The sequence below is a fragment of the Gouania willdenowi genome, chromosome 20 (assembly GCF_900634775.1).
Source record: "Gouania willdenowi chromosome 20, fGouWil2.1, whole genome shotgun sequence".
NCBI lineage: Eukaryota > Metazoa > Chordata > Actinopteri > Blenniiformes > Gobiesocidae > Gouania > Gouania willdenowi.
The window spans coordinates 28037188-28060869 of record NC_041063.1 but is presented as its reverse complement, the minus strand read 5'-3'; the positions used below and the strand labels follow the sequence as shown (position 1 = coordinate 28060869).

Here is a 23682-nt window from a genome sequence, read left to right as displayed (position 1 = left end):
GGTCTAACATATATTTTAAACTCAGTCTAAATATCCAGTTTAAGCCACAGATCTCATTTGATGAGAAGTTTTCTTCCCAGACCAAAGGCATGTTCCCACAAGACACACACGCACGCACGCACGCACACACACACACACACACACGCACGCACGCACACGCACGCACGCACACACACACACTAGAACAAAAAGCAAAGGAAGCAGTCGAGGGGAGAAGAGTAATGAGACTGTGTGAACAACACACACACACACACACACACACACACACACACAGTGCAGAGCTTCAGATCACAGCGTAAAGAGGAGAAGGAGCAGAAGGTGGAGGACTGTGAGGAGAACGACCACCATTGAGGCTGCCTGTCAACCCATAATCTGGGTTTAATCCAAAAATCCCACATCTGGAATCTGATCCACCATATTCCAGGAATATCTGAGGAACATATTGACAGACCAACGTTGTGGGACTCTGATGAGTTTGGGATCTCCAGGATTGCAGAATCCTTTGGATCTTTAGGATTATTGGATTGGCAGATTACAGACTACAGGATTACATTCTTCACACTCTGGGAATATTGCAGAGATGTTTCCAAAGATTGGTTGATGTTCCTTGGAGAAGTTTCTCAAACGTCTTCACTGAATTCCAGGATGGGAGAAGGATTCCTGAGGAGTTATTCCAGGTATTTGTAGATTTACTCTTTTTTTATTTATAACTTTGTGTTTGGATTTAAGAGACAACAAATCATCCTCTATCATCTCATGGTTTCTCCAACGCAAACAGAAGCTAAACTACTACGGGAACACAACAGTTTAGAAGATCTGGATATGATTGTGAAAGTATTCCACATCCTGAACCCTCAGGAGATTTAAACCTTCAGCTTCTTCTCACGCTTCAAATCTGACAAATAATCCATGTTTTTAAGGATTTTTCTAAATTTCGGATCCTTTTCCACACAGTGACGTTTAGATTGAAGATCTAAACGTTACACATTATCACAACCACCTGTAACCATCAATTACTTTAATCTCTGATTTGATCAAAAAAACTGGGGTTGCATGACTTCTCTGTGTTTTATATCCAACAGTGACAGACTGTGAGCTGATAAACAGGTCAATTATTCCAGATTTATTCCTGTTTGCAGATATTTGTCTAAAATGCTTTTTGTAGAACAAACCCTCTGGAATCTGAGAAGATTCCCAAACATTCATTTAAACCAGATTCATAAAAAAGTGACATTTTGAACATTTTTATGGTTTGTGGCATAAAACGACAACAACAACACACAAGAAGACTCTATAAATACACATAATGACTTCAAACACACAAAACAATGAGAAAAACACACAAAGCACCAATAAAATTACTCCAAACACGCAAAATGACCCCAAAAATGTACAAAAAACCACAGATGACACAAAATTAAAAAGACAAAAATACAAAACTGGTACAGAAACACACAAAAATGACCCCAAAAACATACAAAAAAAACAGAAAATGACAAATTTACTGAGCCTTCAAACACTCAAAACAAAATGACAGAGAAAGTGACGCAAAGCCTTTTGTTCTGTCTTAGTTCATGCTAATGCTGACATTAATGTTGATACAGTGATGACAGCTGCACATGTCTGATGAGTTTAAAGTGTAATATTTCATGTATAAAGTGTAATATATAATATTTAATGTATACAGTGTAATATTCCATGTCTGTTGTGTATAAAGTGTAATATTTCATGTATAAAGTGTGTGGACAATAGGACCAGTTCTGTCCCAGGTGACCACTAACATTCCTTCTCCAGCTCTGGAGCAGCAGCTGTGGGCTTCAGGCCGCCCACGTTCCCATGAGCAGGACACTGATGGAGTAGTGCAGCTCCCAGTGATGACGGAGCTCCGCCTCCTGCTGTAGATCTGATTTAATAACTCTGGCTCAGATCGAGTGTTTTCCACTCGTTGGTTTGGACGAAGGAACAAGAAAAACCACACGAGGGAATCACCAAAGTGGTCCTGATTGGCTCCAGATTTAATAAGGCCTGGAAAACCCTGGGCCGAGCCAAGGCAGGAATAATAGGCCTGTGTCTTTGCATGGGTCAGCCACTTTATTAGACACGCCCGTTTGCCAGAAGCCCACTCTGGTTCCCAGGGACTGATCCAGGATCAGGGAAAACCCTTCAAACAGCAGCTCTGCTCTACTCACTGCTGCTGCTACAAAGTTTGGCTCAAAACTTTCCACCAACTCATTCCATCATCGTTCTAAACTTCTCGTCCAATAAGAGATGAAAACAATCTTTGTCCTCGAGCTCTGACTTTTAAATCAAACCCAGGAAATATTTGACCAATGAGGGGGTGGATCTAACAGAGTCTCTAAACACATAATCAACACAAACAAACACATCTCAGAGTCTGTCCGTTTCATGCCTGTTTTTATTCAGATTTTTTACCAATTTTTGTTATTTTGTGTATTTTTTTCTTTGTCATCAAAGTAAATTGTCTGAAAGTTGAGAGTAGAGAATGTTATCTGAGCACTAATTATCATTTATCCCTTGTTTCTTTTTTCCAAACTGTGCAGCAAAGCTAAACATCTGACGATTGTGTTTTTCTTCCACAGACTTGAAGCTCCACACGGTTTAGGACTTTGTTCATACAGAAGCTCCTCAAAGATCTTCTGTCCCTTTTGATAATTCCAGCGTTTCTTCCCTTCAGTATCAAACTTTCTGAAGGTTTCCTCAGATTTTTGATGTCTTGGATGTTCCTCAGTTGTTCTTCAGGAGCCACAGTGACGTTGTTTCCTGGAGGCGGTGGTCGGATGTGGAGAAGACAGGACGTTGTTTTGAGAACGTTTCAGAACGTAGGCTTAACTGTAGATTTGCTATCCAAGCATTGTCGGAAGCTCTGGACGACGTGTCCACATACGCAGATGACACAATCTTCTCCGTGATAGTCCTCTGACGTAGGATTGAGCTTCATTTCACAGCATTTAGTGAATCAACGTCCAGGGGAGACAGCAGATGAGTTCAGGTGCTTAGCCCGGCCCTGAGACCATGCTACCAGGGGGAGCGGCTCCAGCTCGTGGACTGTCCCTGCTCCGATGGCTCGGGCTCCGCCTCTGGTCCCGTCGGGGAACTCTGGTCTTTGCTCTTCTGTGGTTCGGGTCCTGGTTGTTCCTGAATGGCCTGGTTCTGGTGCATCGGAGCATCCTCTCGGACTACTGCACTGATGACAAGAGCAGGAGGATCCTGGAGAGGCTGGTGAGTCACACATGGACACTTTGACTGGCTGATGATTCTTTTAGTTTTGTTACCAAACAAAATCAACTTGACCTCAAGTTCAAGTCTTTGACTTAAAGTCTCAAATCAAGTCTTTGGTATTTGAGTCATTGACCTTAAGTCATATCTTTGAGTTCTTTAACCTCAAATTAAAGTCCAGTTCCAGTTTTTAGGTATGTCTTTTGACTTTTAATCATGTAAACACATTTCAGTTACCTTGTGTAAGAAATGTGTGAAACCAAAGTATTTGCCTTGCCTCAAGTCGCAGGTCTTTGAGCTCCAGATGAAGTCAAGTGTCAAGTCTCTGATCTTAAGCCCAAGTCAAGTGTCAAATATCTTTCTTCAAGTCATGGACAAGTCTTTAAGCTCTAGTCCCAAATATTTGACTTCTAGAATCAAGTCCAGTTGAAAGTCGTTGACCAAAAGTCTCATATCCTTGAGTCCTTTGATCTCAAGTTCATGACAAGTCCATGACCTCAGATCTCAAGCCAAGTATTAGTCAAGTCTTTGACCCCAAATTTCAAGCAAGCCTCAAGTCTTTGAGTTCCACCTAAAGCCAAGTATCAAGGCTCAAAATTTAAGTCCTGGTCAAGTTTTTAGTTTAAAGTCTCAAGTGTTTGATCCTGAGTCTCAAATATTTTTAAAGACACCATAAAATCCTCAGTTAAAATAAATCAAGTATCTGTAAGAGAGTGAGCTGCTGTTTTCTGTCTCTCGGCTCTGCAGGAAGACTCGGTGAAGAAGTTTGATGTTCCTCTGAGTGCTGTAACCTCCTCTCTCCTTAAATCAGGACCTGGGGCTCAGTTAATGCTCCGAGTGCTTCAACCCTAGCTCATATTAGTTGGTTACGACTCGTCTGTAGTGAGCTGACGAGACGAGGCCGCTGAACACAGCGGAGGTCGTTAAAATGCGTTTCAGCAGGTTGCCGCGAGGCAGAGGTCAATTTAAGGAAAATAATGAGCTGCTTCACGTCCGCGCAACAACGATTTATGGCTGCTTCTTAAATCCTGTCTGAGTAACAATCACATGAAGCTCTGCTCACTGGTTTTAATCCTTTTCCTCGAGAAACGACTAAAACTACAATCCACTGGTTTCCACTTAGACTCAACGAAGGAACATTAACGTGCAGTTGTTTACGTCTCCTCCACATCTTTCAGGGCTTTCTCTGACAGTTTGTGCAGTGACTGTTTCATATTCCTTCTAAACATGTTGAGTATCTCTACAGAGAGAAGAAAACCAGGAGCTGTTTTACCTCCTGTGGGAATCTTTTTCTGAGTTACTTTGCTATTTATTGTCTTGTGACTTCTGTATTTTTGTTGTTGATTTGTGGTTTTTTGGTGTCATTTTGAATGTATTTCCTTGTCATTATTTTATTATGTTGAGTTTTTGTTGTTATTTGGTGTGTCTTGGAGTTCTTCTGACTATTCATGTTGTAAATGTTTGTTTATTTTATGTATTTTTTGTTGCTTTGTGTTTTTATAGTGGCTAGCCTAACATGTAGCAGCTAATCCTGCATGTTTGGGTTAGCTTAGCATATAGCAGCCAGTCCCACATGTTTGGGTTAGCCTAGCATATAGCAGCCAGTCCCACATGTTTTGGTTAGCTTAGCATGTAGCAGCCAGTCCCACATGTTTGGGTTAGCTTAGCATATAGCAGCCAGTCCCACGTGTTTGGGTTAGCCTAGCATATAGCAGCCAGTCCCACATGTTTTGGTTAGCTTAGCTTATAGCAGCCAGTCCCACATGTTTTGATTAGCTTAGCGTATGGCAGCCAGTCCCACATGTTTCGATTAGCTTAGCATGTAGCAGGCAGTCCCACATGCTTGGATTAGCTTAGCATGTAGTAGCCAGTCCCACATGTTTGGATTAGCTTAACACATAGCAGCCAGTCCTGCATGTTTGGGTTAGCTTAGCATGTAGCAGCCAATCCCACATGTTTGAGTTAGCTTAGCATGTAGCAGCCAATCCCACATGTTTGGGTTAGCTTAGCATGTAGCAGCCAATCCCACATGTTTGGGTTAGTTTAGCATGTAGTAGCCAGTCCCACATGTTTGGATTAGCTTAACACATAGCAGCCAGTCCTGCATGTTTGGGTTAGCTTAGCATGTAGCAGCCAGTCCCACATGTTTGGGTTAGCATGGCATGTAACGGCGCTAGCTGAGCAGGGTCAAAGGTTAAAGGGGTGGGGCTATGCTATCAGGCTGAATAAAAAGGTTGTACATTTGTTTTAATTCTGTTCGTAGCATGTGTTGTTTTAGTCTGAAAGTTCTGACTTATTTTGAAAGTGTTTCACTGGTTGTGGTTTTACTGGTTTGAAGCACTTCAGATCACATTGAGGTGAATCAGATTATTATTATTATTATTATGAATAAACGCTGCTGGCCTGATTTATTCCAGACGAGCTCCATGTGAGGGAAGGAAACGGAGTGTGTTCTAAAGCAGAGGTTTGCTCATTAAAAGGGGCCGTAAACAGGCGCAGGAATGTTGGGGACGTGCTCGGACAGGGAGGCACACACACACACACACACACACACACACATACACGTACACACATACACGCACGCACACACACACACAAACACGCACACATACACGCACACACACACACACACACACGTACACACATACACGCACACACACACGTACACACATACACGCACGCACACACACACACAAACACGCACACATACACGCACACACACACACACACACACACGTACACACATACACGCACGCACACACACACATATACACACACACATATACACACACACACACACACACACATACACACACACACATATACACACACACACACTGTTCTACTTCAACACAAACCATGTGTGGATTGATCACAGAGATCAACCAGACGTCACATGACCCTAACGCTAGGGATTCCCACGCTGAACCAGCACCAGAGTAATGGATTAATCAAGTACTCACGTTACTGTAATTGTTTATAAATCAGTATTTAAACTTATACTTAAGTATGTTTTAAAAGTCATTAGTTACATTTTTACACCCAAACATAAGTAAATTATTCTCTTTGGTTTTTAAATGATCAACAAACTACTAAAAATGAAATAACCAGACAACAAATCAAATGCACCACATCATAGCCGACCAATCAGATTACACGTAATGTACGGCACCAAAACAGCATTAAACAGAGGTTATTTTCTGTTTCATAAATGTATCTATACTTATAGCCGGATCATTTATTTATAATGTATTTAATTCATTCATTTATTTTTATTTAAAACCTTTTATTTTATACAGATGTCTTCAAGGTAAATAAATGAAGTTCTAATTGTAGTAGATTTAATCTCTTCCTTTTTAAGTTTCTAATGAGATGTTTACTGTATGTAAGGGACCCGTACCAAGATTTATTACCAACAATAAACGTGAGGGGTGAAAGTAAATAGTGATTTTACTTTGAGTACTATTTAATTCAGCTACGTTTTACTTGTACTTTAGAACAATTTAAATCCAGTAACAGTACTTTGATCAATAATCTTTCCACCCAAACAAATGGTTTGATTAGGATCAGAAAGAAGAATTAATCAAATAATTATATTAAAAGCTGAAAAGAGGAAGTGTTGTGTGACTTCAAATAGAACATGTTACAGAGCTTTAAAGCTGCAGATAGTAACTTTGAGCTTGCTTCTGATTGGAGGAGCTGTTTATAGACGTAGGTCCCCAAGGACAAACGGAGCTTCAGGCTCCATCGTTAGGTTTTTTTTCTCTCTGAAGCTGCGCTCGAAAAGCCTGAACGAAAGCGTATCATTAGTCCGTTTGAAGCCGAGCCCTGAGCGCGAGCGTGGAGCTTTACTTTGAAGCCTCATCAGGAACCTTTAGTTGTTTACAGTCTGTTTCATCTCCCTTCCAGCAGAGCCACAACCATCCTCTGTGCTCCAGGTCCTTGTTTTTAACATTAAACATCACATCATTATAAAGATGGAACTATCCACTCTTAGTGAAGGGGACGTTTTATTTTGAAAAGCTCAAATAATTTCATTGGGTCAGTCAATGTTTTAATACTTCATTGAAGTTCAAAATCAATAATCTTTAAAACATAAATCAAATATTAAATATAAGAAATAATGCACCAAATGTGTTTTTTCCAACATCTAAATTAGTGTTTTTCAACCTAGGGATTGAGGTCCCATGTGTGTCTAGTATAAAAATACCGATTTTTTTAGTTATTAATCTTTTCACATTAAAACACTCATTTAATTTTTTCATGTAAAAATGTGGTTCTAATTTTATTTAAAAAAAATAAAAACCTGAGCTGGCACAACTAGTCCCTAATCCTGATACTGTGTATTTATAATAACAAATATGTCTTTAGGGTCAACAGAAATTCTTGATAAAAGAATGGGGTCACGATCCAAAAAAGATTGGGAACCACTGATCAAAATTGTCGTATTTTATATTTTTAATACACATCACAAAACGGTCAAATTAAAACTTTGACAAAAACAACAGAGAAACCTTTTTTTTTAACTAATATTAATTGATAGATAAATAAAAAGCTTGTGTTTTACTGATTTAATATAAAATAGTATGAATTATATATATATATATATGAAGCCAAGCTGCTTTTCATAATAAGAGTTCTCGTTCTTAAGATGAAACCTTTAAATGTTTCCATTGTTTGTAAATGACGACGTCGACCCTTCGGATGAATTCATCTGAAGTATTCATATAAAGAGGAAACACATGTGGGGAAACGTTCTCTGCTTTCTGTCAGGGATTTAACTTTAAATGTGTTTCCCTCTGAGTCGAGTCCAATGAATCACTCACTGAGAACCAAACTAGCCCCACGAGGAACGTCAGCGTCAGGCCACGGGAACACATCAGTTCTGGGATTAATGAGTCTCTGTTCCTGCTCAATCCAAAGAGTGGAGAAGCTTCATGTGAGGAGCAAAATCTAAGGCTTTCAACTGTTTTTAGGGTCTTTGTTTTAACTCCAAGTAGGTGGAGCGAGATTGAGGAGCTCAGAGTAGAGCCGCTGCTCCTCCACATGTGACGACACCTCAGCACTGGTTGGACTGGTGTTGGTTCTGGAGCAGATAGAGGCAGACTTTGGTCCTTTTTAATAGAAAACCTATAATTATTTATAAATAAATGTTATTATATAATGAGTTAGTTTGTAAATATATTATTACTTTGTGTAAATAAAGTTATTTATGTTGTATTTTACAAGGACTTTGTTCATTGTTTAATACCTACTTGTAAACACACACATGTATTTTATTTTATTCAGATCATTTAATTATTCTTTACATCCACTTTTCATAAGATAGAAACATAACCTGCTGTAACACTATTAGGTTTGTATTGTTTTATTTTGATACATTTATAGAATTGAAAAATTCATACAATAATCACCTAATGAGTAACATTTAAATAGAATGTAATTATTTCCTCACATCAGTATTTATTGAAACCAATCAAACAGCAGCAATAGATTTAAAACACATGTGGATCAATAAGGTGTTATTGATCATTAATAACATGATGATGACACAAACATTAAATACAGTCACAGTAGGTTCTCAGTTCAAACACAGATGAATAAATAACATCAGGACTCGTTAGTTTAACACAAACTTGTTCTGATTCTGGTTTTATTGAGTCTCAACAATGTGATCACAGATGTGCACAGTCAGCATTCACTCAAAGTCCATCATGTCATTTGGATCTTCACACAACTGTGATATACAAAACTGAAGTTGTGTAGAAAGAATCCTATTGTGTGTCTTTCCCTCCTCGACGTGTTCATTTAAATAGACACAATTAAAACATGGCTGAACATCATTTGATGGAATCATAGAATTGTTCACATTCTGATTCTTAGCATTCATAACTTCTTCACGCAGTGTTTTAATCAGATTAGTAGCCTTCACAAGTTCAGTATACAGGGTATTAATCGTCTTCTTCGACTCCACAAGTTCTTCATTCAGTTCTTCAACCAGGTTCTCAATTTCTACAAGTTCCTCCTCATTAGTCAAAACGAGTTGTGCTTCATCAACGGCTTTGTTTAATGATTCAGTCTCTGCTTCTTCCTCTACATATGTGACAATCGTCTCCACATCAACTTTACACCGTTTGTGAGGTGGTTCTAGCTCTAGAAGATGTCCAGACTTTCTTGGTCGCTTCATGTTCAGAGAACGTTGTTTTCCTTCGTTAAACCGGGTTAATAAAGATGGAGAAACGATCCGCCTTCAACAGAGTTTTTAGATGAAAAGATGTTTCCTTCAGTGCGGGGCACCACTAACTGATCTTAGTTTGATAAACTGTGGAAATGAAGGATTAAATGTTAGAAACACTGACTTACATCTGCGCGATTCTATATGACGTCATCACGCAGTCCAGCTCTCTGACGTCACAGAGAACGAGCGTCTGACAATGGCTGCTCGTAAGCTAACGAGAGGCTAGTCACGTTAGCGCTAATCCAACAAAAGACATTTAAAGTGAGTAAAGAAGACAGAGCAGAGTCAGAGGAGGAGAAAGAAGATGTTTCTGCTTCTGTGGATGTTTAAAGATGTTCAGGGGGCGGAGCCTCACAGCCATGGAGGAGCTCGTGCTGTACAACTGTAAGTTTTATTTCACCTGTTATTAAAATACTACCAATATTAACTTGCTACAATATTCCCTCATCAATATTATGAACGTTACGTCTAACGTGGTGTAGGCTAGTTAGTTAGCCTGTGGTTAGCTAGGAAACATAATACTTTAATATTCCTGAAAGAAGCTGTAATATTTCATTGATCTTATTGTTACACAATGATTATGTAATAATATTAATATGGTAACAACGTTTCTGATCATTTCACAGTTAGATTTAAAGGTTTATCTGTAGCTCAGCTCATCTTCATCTCAGAATAAATACAGTTAGATTTATTTATTCTATGTAAACATCAACATGATCAATATTATCTGTTGGTTCATCCTGAAATATTATTATACACCATTTACATTCATTTATATTTGTTTATGAATAAATGAAACTAATATTAAGAACTAATATTATTTTCTATTTCTGGACAAAACCAGGCTCATTATTAATCATAAAGCATAGCACACTCTTTATTATACACTTGTTTTATCATATTTTATTTAATATCTAGAAGTTTAGGGAAATACATACATGATGAACATCCAACTGTTATTGATAATGTAATAAAGATCATCAGACTGATCAATAACACATGATACAGAGAACACACACATGGATTGAAGGATAACAAGATGGCGCCGGTGTGTCTGGTGTGCCGCTTGGCTCTGCTCAGTTTTATTTGTTTTATGCTGATTTTAACATCTGTTATAAGGACCATCGACTCACTGCTGGTGTATAACTGTCAAGAATTGCTAAAAATAAAAGAAACGGTGCAATCGTGTACCATTCGTGATACAAACAACAAGTCAGGTTGATTCTACCTGGCCGACCTGCCTGCTCACCTCCTCAGGGTGAATGCGCCGCTGCCCAGGAAGCGTAAACGCCGAGGAGTCCGATCCGGTCGGCTCGTGAAGCTGAAAGCCTGGTTGGCTCTTTCTCCCACCGCGGTGTGGTCCTCGGAACTTCCACGGGATTACAGAGACTGTTTTTTCCGCTATGTCTCGCGACGCACAATCGCTCCAGTTGGCGCTTGGTTGGTGCCCATTACCGGACAACGGGAGGATCTCTGCGAGCTGCGCCCTCGCCGCTCTTCTTTCCGGGTTTCTGACGGCGTGTCCCCGGCTAACCTCAGGCCGCTGAGCTGGGTAGCTCAGGCGGCTACTACAGCTTCTACGAGGTGCGCACTCGTGAACGCGAGGTCTGTGGCGAATAAAACTTTCATCCTGCAGGACTTCTTTACATCGTGCGATTTGGATGTACTGTTTTTAACAGAGACTTGGATCAACAGCGGTGAGTCTACTGCTTTCTCAGAGTTATTACCTCCAGACTGTACTTTTATCAACGTACCGAGAACCACTGGTCGTGGCGGAGGTATAGCTACTATTTTAAAGAACTGCTTTTATCACAAAGTGGTATCTGAGAGGTCTTTTTCTTCATTTGAACTGAGCTGTTTTGAGCTGCGACAGGCTGACCCAGTACTGTGCGCTGTCATTTACAGACCACCGAAGCACAACAAGGATTTTATTAGAGACTTTTATGAATTTGTTGCTTGTGTGCTCACGCGTTATGACAGGGTTTTAATTGTCGGAGATTTTAATGTGCATGTATGTTGTCCTTCTAAACCCATGGCCAGAGAGTTTTTGGACTTGGTGGAAGCTTTTAATCTGACGCAACATGTCACTGGCCCTACACAAGTGCACGGGCACACGCTAGACATTATGTTGTCTTGTGGTTTTCCTGTGAACAATGTCGTTGTTGGAGATGCCGTGTTTTCTGACCACAGCCCTGTCATGTTTGATCTTATTTTGGACTTGGAGGTGAAGTTGTCCTGCGAGCGTCATGGACGTGTTATTAAGCCCGACACGGCCGCTACTTTTTCTCCTCTTTTTACTGCATCGTTTCTGGATCATCTAAACTCCGCTGCATCTATGGACACCGAGCAATTGATGAACTCTTTCACTTCCACCTGCTCTGAAGTCCTGGACAGTGTTGCTCCCCTCAGAGCCATATGTCCTAAGCCAAAGCAGGAACCGTGGCTCAATGACACTAAGCGCACAGCTCGGCGTGAGTGTCGGAGGGCAGAGCGGAGGTGGAAGAAGGACCACTTGGAGGTCTCGCACCAGATTCTTAGAGAGTGCTGGAGAAACTATCAAAGTGCTGTTAAAGCTGAAAAAACTCAATATTTCTCTAACTTGATCTCGAATAATGTCAGTAAGCCTCGAGTTCTTTTTAAAACGATTGGTTCTGTTTTTAATCCGAGTCCGTCCACTTCATTGGAGATGACAAGTGGAACTTGTGAAAAATTCCTCTCCTTTTTTAATGAGAAGGTTGCTGCTATTAGGGCCAACATATCTCCCTTTTCAGTGTGGAGTTGTGTATCCACTCAATGCTTAGCTGTTTTCAGTCAGTTTGAGTCTGTGTCATTGTCTGTGCTCACAGGGATAGTTAAAAAACTTAAACCCTCCTCCTGTCCCACAGACCCGGTCCCTCCTCGCTTTTTTAAAGAGGTTTGGGACACCATTGGCTCTTCTGTTAGGGAGATCATCAACAGCAGCTTGGCTACTGGCATAGTGCCAGCTTTTTGTAAGAATGCTGCAGTTGAGCCTTTGATTAAAAAACCTGGCCTTGACCCTGCAAATTTGGCGAATTATCGCCCAATTTCCAAACTAAAATTGGTATCGAAAATTTTAGAGAAATGTGTTTTTGCACAGTTGCAACCTTTTTTAGATGAAAATGGCACTTTAGACCCATATCAGTCAGGCTACAAAGCTTTGCACAGTACTGAATCTGCACTTTTAAAGGTTTTTAATGACCTGTTTTTAATGACTGATTCTGGAGGTTCTGCCATTTTAGTGCTTTTAGACTTTAGGCTGCTTTTGACACAGTCGACCACACAATTCTTTTAGATCGCCTAAGAGATCGCGTGGGTGTCAGGGGGACCGCGTTGGAGTGGTTTAGGTCCTACCTGTCGGAGAGGTCATTCTCCGTCAGGCTGGGGGACTCCTCTTCATCTTCTGCCCCACTTCACTGTGGAGTCCCCCAGGGATCTATCCTGGGTCCCATTCTTTTTGTGATATATCTCCTCCCACTTGGAGAGATTTTTAAGAAACATGGCATGTCTTACCATTTCTACGCAGATGACTGTCAAATTTACATGCCCATTGCAAAGAATGACCACAGCCCCCTGACACCCCTGCTCCACTGTCTGGGTGACGTCAAGGCTTGGTTAGCCCAGAATTTTTTAAAACTGAATGAGGGAAAAACAGAAATAATGGCATTTGGATGTACCCTCGCAGACTTGGGATCACTCCAAAAGTATTTGCATCCCAAAGTCACCAGCCTTTGCGTCACCATAGACAGTGATTTTAAATTTGATAAACAGATCAATGGCGTTTTAAAATCGGGTTTTTATCATCTTCGTCTTTTAGCCAAAGTTAAGCCTTTTTTATCATTTAATCTTTTTGAACAAGTCGTGCACGCTTTTATTTCAAGCCGTCTGGACGACTGCAACGCACTTTACTCGGGCATCAGCCAAAAGGCACTTTACCGCTTGCAGTTAGTCCAGAACGCAGCGGCACGACTTTTAACAGGGACCAAAAAGCGTGAACACATCACCCCAATCCTTGCTTCTTTGCATTGGCTCCCTGTTAAATTTAGAATTGATTTTAAAATTTTATTGTTTGTTTTTAAAGCTTGGAATGGACTGGCCCCTCAGTATATCACAGACCTCATCCAAATTTACCGACCCCCGCGCGCTTTGAGGTCTGAGGGCCAGCTCCAGCTCGTGGTTCCGAAGGCGAACCGTAAAACTAAAGGGGACAGAGCGTTTTCCGTTGTCGGCCCTAAGCTGTGGAACGCTCTGCCCCTCCACATCCGTACGGCCCCCACCGTGGAGTGTTTTAAATCTCGTCTCAAAACTCACTTTTATTCTCTGGCTTTTAGCACCGCGTAGGTTGTGTGGTCCTCTGTGTCTTTTATTTGATGTTATTTATAGTTTTTAATGTGTTTTTATTTATATTTATTCTTTTAAACTGTTTTATTTTTATTTATTGTTTTATACTCATTTAGTGGCAGAGCTCATTTGTATTGTTTTGGTTTTATTGTTGTGGTCGCATGTTCAGCACTTTGGAAACTTTTGTTGTTTAAATGTGCTCTATAAATAAAGTGGATTGGATTATTGTTAAAAACACCAGATTTAAAACTCCAGATTTCATCAAACTCTAAACTGTCCAAATGATTTATAAAATAAATGTTTATTTATAAAAGTGTTACATAAAAGTTTTATTTCAGAGAGAAGGAGAAAATAATTTAAGAGGAAAACTACATTTAAAGATGAAAAATGTTAGAACAACAGTGAAAAAGATGAATATAACAATATCAGGTTAAATTATGGAACTGTGTAAGTGATGAAATAAAACAACATAAACCAGTTTAAAAAGCTTTTTAAATCATATATTGTTAGTAAATATAAGAAAGAACAATAACAATTTTACCAAGAACATGTGAAATATACATTCATGTGTATTTATGTTTGATGTGATGTATAAACTGTATATAACACTTGTGTAGATTATATATTGTTAAATAAGATAAATATGTGTGTGATATTATCTAGAGTTTAGTTTAGTTTTATTGTGATAAGTTAGATTTATATAAACTTTGCTTCAACCTTCACACTTTAGCTTAAGAATTACACAATTGTTTGTTTTTGTATTTTCTTATTGTGGAGAAATAAATAATAAATTCATATATTCATTTAATGCTTCTATGCAGGAAAAAAGGAGGAAGATGTTAATACAGATGTTCTTCATGGAACAATCAGGGACACGGTTCATGGACCAGAACCAGGACCAGGACTACGTCCATGGTCCAGAACCTCCAGCTCATGATGAAGTCCTCAGCACTGGTTGGACTAGTGTTGGTTCTGGAGCAGATAGAGGCAGACTTTGGTCCTTTCTAATAGAAAACCTACAATTATTTATAAATAAATGTTAATATATAATGAGTTGGTTTGTAAATATATTATTACTTTGTGTAAATAAAGTTATTTATGTTGTATTTTACAAGGACTTTGTTCATTGTTTAATACCTACTTGTAAACACACACACATGTATTTTATTTTATTCAGATCATTTAATTATTCTTTACATCCACTTTTTATAAGATAGAAACATAACCTGCTGTAACACTATTAGGTTTGTATTGTTTTATTTTGATACATTTATAGAATTGAAAAATTCATATAATAATCACCTAATGAGTAACATTTAAATAGAATGTAATTATTTCCTCACATCAGTATTTATTGAAACCAATCAAACAGCAGCAATAGATTTAAAACACATGTGGATCAATAAGGTGTTATTGATCATTAATAACATGATGATGACACAAACATTAAATACAGTCACAGTAGGTTCTCAGTTCAAACACAGATGAATAAATAACATCAGGACTCGTTAGTTTAACACAAACTTGTTCTGATTCTGGTTTTATTGAGTCTCAACAATGTGATCACAGATGTGCACAGTCAGCATTCACTCAAAGTCCATCATGTCATTTGGATCTTCACACAACTGTGATATACAAAACTGAAGTTGTGTAGAAAGAATCCTATTGTGTGTCTTTCCCTCCTCGACGTGTTCATTTAAATAGACACAATTAAAACATGGCTGAACATCATTTGATGGAATCATAGAATTGTTCACATTCTGATTCTTAGCATTCATAACTTCTTCACGCAGTGTTTTAATCAGATTAGTAGCCTTCACAAGTTCAGTATACAGGGTATTAATCGTCTTCTTCGACTCCACAAGTTCTTCATTCAGTTCTTCAACCAGGTTCTCAATTTCTACAAGTTCCTCCTCATTAGTCAAAACGAGTTGTGCTTCATCAACGGCTTTGTTTAATGATTCAGTCTCTGCTTCTTCCTCTACATATGTGACAATCGTCTCCACATCAACTTTACACCGTTTGTGAGGTGGTTCTAGCTCTAGAAGATGTCCAGACTTTCTTGGTCGCTTCATGTTCAGAGAACGTTGTTTTCCTTCGTTAAACCGGGTTAATAAAGATGGAGAAACGATCCGCCTTCAACAGAGTTTTTAGATGAAAAGATGTTTCCTTCAGTGCGGGGCACCACTAACTGATCTTAGTTTGATAAACTGTGGAAATGAAGGATTAAATGTTAGAAACACTGACTTACATCTGCGCGATTCTATATGACGTCATCACGCAGTCCAGCTCTCTGACGTCACAGAGAACGAGCGTCTGACAATGGCTGCTCGTAAGCTAGCGAGAGGCTAGTCACGTTAGCGCTAATCCAACAAAAGACATTTAAAGTGAGTAAAGAAGACAGAGCAGAGTCAGAGGAGGAGAAAGAAGATGTTTCTGCTTCTGTGGATGTTTAAAGATGTTCAGGGGGCGGAGCCTCACAGCCATGGAGGAGCTCGTGCTGTACAACTGTAAGTTTTATTTCACCTGTTATTAAAATACTACCAATATTAACTTGCTACAATATTCCCTCATCAATATTATGAACGTTACGTCTAACGTGGTGTAGGCTAGTTAGTTAGCCTGTGGTTAGCTAGGAAACATAATACTTTAATATTCCTGAAAGAAGCTGTAATATTTCATTGATCTTATTGTTACACAATGATTATGTAATAATATTAATATGGTAACAACGTTTCTGATCATTTCACAGTTACATTTAAAGGTTTATCTGTAGCTCAGCTCATCTTCATCTCAGAATAAATACAGTTATATTTATTTATTCTATGTAAACATCAACATGATCAATATTATCTGTTGGTTCATCCTGAAACATTATTATACACCATTTACATTCATTTATATTTGTTTATGAATAAATGAAACTAATATTAAAAACTAATATTATTTTCTATTTCTGGACAAAACCAGGCTCATTATTAATCATAAAGCATAGCACAGTCTTTATTATACACTTGTTTTATCATATTTTATTTAATATCTAGAAGTTTAGGGAAATACATACATGATGAACATCCAACTGTTATTGATAATGTAATAAAGATCATCAGACTGATCAATAACACATGATACAGAGAACACACACATGGATTATTGTTAAAAACACCAGATTTAAAACTCCAGATTTCATCAAACTCTAAACTGTCCAAATGATTTATAAAATAAATGTTTATTTATAAAAGTGTTACATAAAAGTTTTATTTCAGAGAGAAGGAGAAAATAATTTAAGAGGAAAACTACATTTAAAGATGAAAAATGTTAGAACAACAGTTAAAAAGATGAATATAACAATATCAGGTTAAATTAAGGAACTGTGTAAGTGATGAAATAAAACAACATAAACCAGTTTAAAAAGCTTTTTAAATCATATATAAACTTTGCTTCAACCTTCACACTTTAGCTTAAGAATTACACAATTGTTTGTTTTTGTATTTTCTTATTGTGGAGAAATAAATAATAAATTCATATATTCATTTAATGCTTCTATGCAGGAAAAAAGGAGGAAGATGTTAATACAGATGTTCTTCATGGAACAGTCAGGGACACGGTTCATGGACCAGAACCAGGACCAGGACTACGTCCATGGTCCAGAACCTCCAGCTCATGATGAAGTCCTCAGCACTGGTTGGACTGGTGTTGGTTCTGGAGCAGATAGAGGCAGACTTTGGTCCTTTCTAATAGAAAACCTACAATTATTTATAAATAAATGTTAATATATAATGAGTTGGTTTGTAAATATATTATTACTTTGTGTAAATAAAGTTATTTATGTTGTATTTTACAAGGACTTTGTTCATTGTTTAATACCTACTTGTAAACACACACATGTATTTTATTTTATTCAGATCATTTAATTATTCTTTACATCCACTTTTTATAAGATAGAAACATAACCTGCTGTAACACTATTAGGTTTGATTTGTTTTATTTTGATACATTTATAGAATTGAAAAGTTCATATAATAATCACCTAATGAGTAACATTTAAATAGAATGTAATTATTTCCTCACATCAGTATTTATTGAAACCAATCAAACAGCAGCAATAGATTTAAAACACATGTTGATCAATAAGGTGTTATTGATCATTAATAACATGATGATGACACAAACATTAAATACAGTCACAGTAGGTTCTCAGTTCAAACACAGATGAATAAATAACATCAGGACTCGTTAGTTTAACACAAACTTGTTCTGATTCTGGTTTTATTGAGTCTCAACAATGTGATCACAGATGTGCACAGTCAGCATTAAGAGCATCTATAATGATAAACAAACATAATCAGTGACGTACTGACGTATTGTGGTGACGCAAGGACGTGGCCCCAACTTGCCGCTGCTGCGGTGGAAAACCAAACTGGTTCTTCAGCTAAACGGGACTAGCTCTGATGTAGCTCTGATGTAGTTCTGAAGTAGCTCTGATTAGCTCTGAAGTAGCTCTGATGTAGTTTTGAAGTAGCTCTGAAGTAGCTCTGATGTAGTTCTGAAGTAGCTCTGATGTAGTTCTGATTAGCTCTGAAGTAGCTCTGAAGTAGCTCTGATTAGCTCTGATTAGCTCTGATGTAGTTCTGATGTAGCTCTGATGTAGTTCTGAAGTAGCTCTGATGTAGTTCTGATTAGCTCTGAAGTAGCTCTGATGTAGTTTTGAAGTAGCTCTGAAGTAGCTCTGATTAGCTCTGATGTAGTTCTGATGTAGCTCTGATGTAGTTCTGAAGTAGCTCTGATTAGCTCTGAAGTAGCGCTGATGTGGCTCTGAAGTAGCTCTGAAGTAGTTCTGATGTAGCTCTGAAGTAGCTCTGATGTAGCTCTGATGTAGCTCTGAAGTAGCTCTGATTAGCTCTGAAGTAGCTCTGATTAGCTCTGATGTAGTTCTGAAGTAGCTCTGATGTAGTTCTGAAGTAGCTCTGATGTAGTTCTGAAGTAGCTCTGATTAGCTCTGATGTAGCTCTGATGTAGTTCTGAAGTAGCTCTGATGTAGCTCTGATTAGCTCTGATGTAGCTCTGATGTAGCTCTGATGTAGCTCTGAAGTAGCTCTAGCTCCAACTATAGCTCTGAACGAAAAGCCCTATGTGTGTTTGTTATATTGATATTTGAGGACATTTATATAATGACACTCCTACAAAATGGTCTTTAATAATGCTGACACACCTGAATGTCCTCGTCCGTTACTAATTAATAATAAAAGTGTGTAAAATAAAGCTGTAAAAGGACCTCAAATGTTTGGTTAAACTAAAACACACACACACACACCAAGTCCTTTATATTGTGTTAAGGTTTCATTTAGTCAGACAAGTGTGTGGAAACTAAACATCAAAGCAATCAGCAGACACCTCTGAAGAAGACTGGCAGTTGACAGTCGAACCATGTCAGGAAATTAAAGTACATTTCCTAAAAAACTTTAATAAATGAATCCAGAAGAAAACAAAATGAACTATTAATGGAATTATTGAGCAGTTTATACGTTGACTGAAACTGATTTATTTTAATCATGATGTAAAACAAACTCAGACTTTTCTCCAAAAACATCAAATATTGAGTCTAAAAAAAACACCAAAATTTCACTAAAAAGTTTTTTTTTTTAAAAAAAGTGTCACAAAAAGAAGGATTCAAAAATATCTGAGGGAATGATTTATAAACAGACGCATTAGTTTGGTCAGTGGTGAGAATCTGCCTCCAGGCGTCCAAACATTAGTTTTCTTCTACTTCCCAGTTCAGCGCTGACCAACCACAGCACAGACTGTCCTGGGAAAACTGTGAATGGACTTCTCACATTCCTGGAATTCCCGTCGTAGCGTAGATAAAAGAGTGGCTCAGTCCTCAGAAGAATGTTACCAACGCTCTTTAAGGTCCAGACGTTAACGTGTAGGAATGTGACCGAGTGTCCGCGGGAGGAGAACCACAAAGACCTTCACTGAGGAGGAAAACAACGTCACCCCCTGAAACACAAGATAGGAGGTCCCCACAAGGAGAAGGAGGTCCCCACAAGGAGAAGGAGGTCCCCACAAGGAGAAGGAGGTCCTGTTAAACTAATTTAGGTTAAAAAAAACCCTTGAATGAAAAGTATTTTCCTGCTGATCTGAATCCCAGATCAGCCCCAAAACTAAGAACCAGACTCCTGAGGCCTGAGAAACAGGCGTCCAAAAAATGGACACAACATAAGAAGGTCCACGCACACACACACACACACACACACACACACACACACACACACGCACACACACACACACACACACACACACACACACACACACACGCACACACACACGCACACACACACACACACACACACACACACAGAGCAGGAACAGTTGGAGTTCAGATAGTGAAGATAATTACAGGTTCTCCTCTGACTTTCAGCACATCCACTCCCACTCCTCGTCAACCTATCAACACACGCTGGTTGTGAGTTGAATTCCTAACGTTACAGAAATCCTCGTCTCCCTGTTTGAAGAGGCGGAGCTTCTTAGTGACGGATGTTTATGTAAGGAATGTGATCAGAGCTCAGATTAGCGATGAATCCTTCACACTTGGTGTCACACCTCAGACGGGAGCGTTTGATAGGATTAGGAAATAGAAACAGAGCTTGTTATCTTTGGCTCCCAGTAAAACGTCCCAGTGCTTCACTGGGATTAAAGACCTGAGCTTCTCTGAGTCCTACAGACGGAGAAAGCTTTTGTTTGGGTTTATAACCTGAGGTTCCTCTGTGTCTCCTGCTCAGTGTGTGGAGTTCTCCAAAGGTTCTGTGACGGGCGACATGTGTGAGGATCTCTGTGTTCTGGGTCAGGTTCAGTACAAACGCTGCCTTTACTACGAGAACGGAAAGAAGGTGATTGAGGCACGCTGGAGGGAGGAACCTGTTATCCTCAAGTCCAAGCTGGAGAACTTCTCCTCCTACGAGAGTCTGGGGATCCTGGACTACCAGGTGAGGTCTGCACGGTTCTGTGTGATCTGCTGAAGGTCTGAGAGCTTCTTCTGACATGGTTCTTCTTGTTCTGTAGGAAACAGAGGAACTCTCGCCGCTGGACGTAGTTTTTTACGCCACCTTAGAGGTAAGTTTCTCAGAGAACTGTGGTTGGAGACTTCCTGCTGACGGAGAACATTGTCCTGTGGTTGCAGGTTCGGAACTCGTTGGGCCTGGCCGAGAACAGAGAGGACGTTAACAGCAGCTCAGTGTTCTCGCTGTGGGAGAACACACGGAGAACAGAAGGACGCAGTTACTCCAGAGCCGAGCTGGCCTCGCTGTGGTCGCTGCTGCAACAGGAGGAGTACACCTTCTTCAGGTGAGCACAAGACCAGTAACACCAGTATCTGTGGGTCAGGTCTGGGTTCTGAATTGTTTTTTAGTGTGACGTTTCCCGTGTGTTACCCAGAATGCTCCAGGACTTGAGCTCTCATGTCACCAAGGTGTTGGGCTCCTGCGGTCATTTCTATGCAGTGGAGTTCCTCTCTGCTGGACACGCCTGGGACCAGAACATCTTCTCTTTGGACGAGGCATCCGGCGCCAGTGTTCGGGGGAGGTGGAGTGAGCGAGAGAAGGTCCACCGCATCGCGCTCAGCTTCCTGGACATGGTGCGACACTTCGACAACGACTTCAGACACAAACTGCACCTCTGTGACATCAAGCCTGAGAACTTCGCCATCAGGAAGGACCTGACGGTAAAACTCCTCCCCCAACCTCAGGAGAACCAACAGGAACAGAACACTGGTGTAACACTTCAACTGGTCCTCATTAGATCTGGTGATGCCGTTTAACTTTTAACACCTGTTCACTGGTTTGAGGACTGGTTTCACACTGGTTTGAGTGGAGATATTGGAGTGGTTTAAAACTGGTTCAGTTTGAGTTTTTCAACTGGTTTCACACTAATTTCATTTGGGAGTTTGGATTTATTTCACACTGGTTTGAGTTCATACTTTTGACAGTTTTGTACTGGTTGGAGGAGATGTTTGAGAGTGGTTTAAAACTGTTTTAGTTTAAGGTTTTAAACTGGTTTTATACTGAATTTGATTGGGATTTAAATTGATTACTTACTGGTTTGAGTTACAGTAAGTCTTCTAACTGGTTTTGAAGTGGTTTAAAGGTGATAATTTTGAGCTGGTTTGAGTTAATGTTGTTTACTGATTTAAATTAATTTGAGGTGATATTTGAGGCTGGTTTTAAACTGGTTTGAGATCAAACTGTTTTAAAATGAGATTTTTAGTCAGGTTTAAACTGGTTGAGGGAATAATTTGTGTTGTGTTTAACTGACGTGAGTTTCTATCTAATGAGACTTACATCCTGAGACTGGTTTTGAACTGGTGGAAGTTGTCAAACCTATAAAGGAACTAAAGCACATTGGTGTGTGACCTCGGTGCTGGTGTGTGCTGCAGGTCGTGGCCATAGACGTGGACATGGCGTTCTTTGAGCCGAAGATGAGGGACATCTTGGACCAAAACTGCAGCAGTGACGACGACTGCAACTTCTTTGACTGCTCATCCCGCTGCCATCCGACCAAGCGGCGCTGCAGTCCTCAACGCTGGAACAGCAACCTGCAGGTGGGTTCATTTACAGTATACGTATAGAGTTTAAAAACAGCAAATACAGAGTTTTGTTTGTGATGTAAATCATGGCGTCGTCTGCATATCGGCAAATACAATACCTACAGTAATTAATGAAATCATTGAAAAATCATAGAATAATAAAAACAAATGAAAACTGTCACAAATGTTGTTAGAAAAATGTTGGTTTTGTTTTGTTCTAATTAAAGTCGATATGATCGAACCAGAAACTGTCAGAAAAAAGAAGTTATGCTGGTAAACTGGGAAAGCTTTTGTCCAACACTTTAATATTTAGATTTAACCTTTATTTGTGTTATTGTTTATTATCTTTGTATATTACCTTTTTGTTCCCTGGTTCAGTCTCAAACACTACTTTCTTTTCTTTGCAGGTTATTTGTGAGAAAATTTTCCGTCCTTGGTTTTCTCCCACGTTGCTCGGAGCGAAAGCGGGGCTCCCCCTGCAGGTGAGGAAGTCCATGTCCAAGTTATTTACACTTTTAAAGAGGAAGCAGATGTGTTGTTACATCAAAGGAGCTTTAGAAGGGTTTTTAAAATACTTTAAATGTTTTTTTTGCGATTACATCTTATTTAAAAATACATTGACACATGACCTAATGTTTAAACCAGGTTGAAACTTTTAAAAGTCAGATTAATGTAAACACGAAGTGGAAAAATGTGAATTAATAAAAAATAAATCACCAGTTGTAACGATGACCATCTGAAGCGATACACCGCTGTTCTCCTCCTGCAGGTGGAGCTACAGCGAGCCGTGCAGGAATGCTCAGAAACAGACGGAACGTCAGAGCCGGACGACGACGATAGAGGACGACCAGTGAGAGATATTCACCAGCGTCTCCTTGACATCCTGAACCGTCTCCTCACAGAGGGCGGGGCTTCCGGTGAAAGGGGAGGGGCCTTGGATGACAGGGATCATCCACACACGGCGCTGAACTTCTGACAACTTTTATACTTTATCCATGAACTAATGGACGTGATTGAGGAGAACATGCAAGTTTAACAATGGAGGCAACAAACTTCAACATCTAAAGTGCCATTTTAGTTCCTCCCACTAAACAACCATAGACTGAAAGCCACAAATTCATCACTTTTATTAATAAATTAATCTGACAGTGAAAAACATTTCCTCCTGATCTCTAGGGGCTTTTAGAACACTTTGTGTAGCGTCATTTTATATTCCTCCTAAACGTGTCATTTTCATGGCCTTTTTTTTTAAAAGAAACAAGTAAGA

General features: G+C 39.4%; 1 protein-coding gene and 3 long non-coding RNA genes across 4 annotated transcripts; 3 read left to right on the top strand and 1 right to left on the bottom strand.

Annotated features, from left to right (window-relative positions):
• The first annotated feature begins 229 nt into the window (after nt 1-229).
• On the top strand, nt 230-23682 carry dipk1c (divergent protein kinase domain 1C). Its single transcript, XM_028434026.1, has 9 exons — nt 230-677; nt 2601-3240; nt 20617-20820; nt 20897-20947; nt 21015-21178; nt 21269-21554; nt 22266-22430; nt 22823-22897; nt 23185-23682. Exons 2-9 carry the CDS (start codon nt 3034-3036, stop codon nt 23389-23391), a joined length of 1359 nt encoding a protein of 452 aa, XP_028289827.1. The 5' UTR covers nt 230-677; nt 2601-3033; the 3' UTR covers nt 23392-23682.
• LOC114453993 (uncharacterized) lies at nt 8544-14945 on the top strand. The gene is made up of 2 exons (XR_003672501.1): nt 8544-9859; nt 14656-14945. It is a non-coding gene; the product is annotated as an uncharacterized LOC114453993 (long non-coding RNA).
• LOC114453991 (uncharacterized) lies at nt 15007-17675 on the top strand. The gene is made up of 2 exons (XR_003672499.1): nt 15007-16344; nt 17386-17675. It is a non-coding gene; the product is annotated as an uncharacterized LOC114453991 (long non-coding RNA).
• On the bottom strand, nt 22289-23299 carry LOC114453992 (uncharacterized). The gene is made up of 3 exons (XR_003672500.1): nt 23133-23299; nt 22774-22891; nt 22289-22424 (listed from the first exon to the last, which is right to left on the bottom strand). It is a non-coding gene; the product is annotated as an uncharacterized LOC114453992 (long non-coding RNA).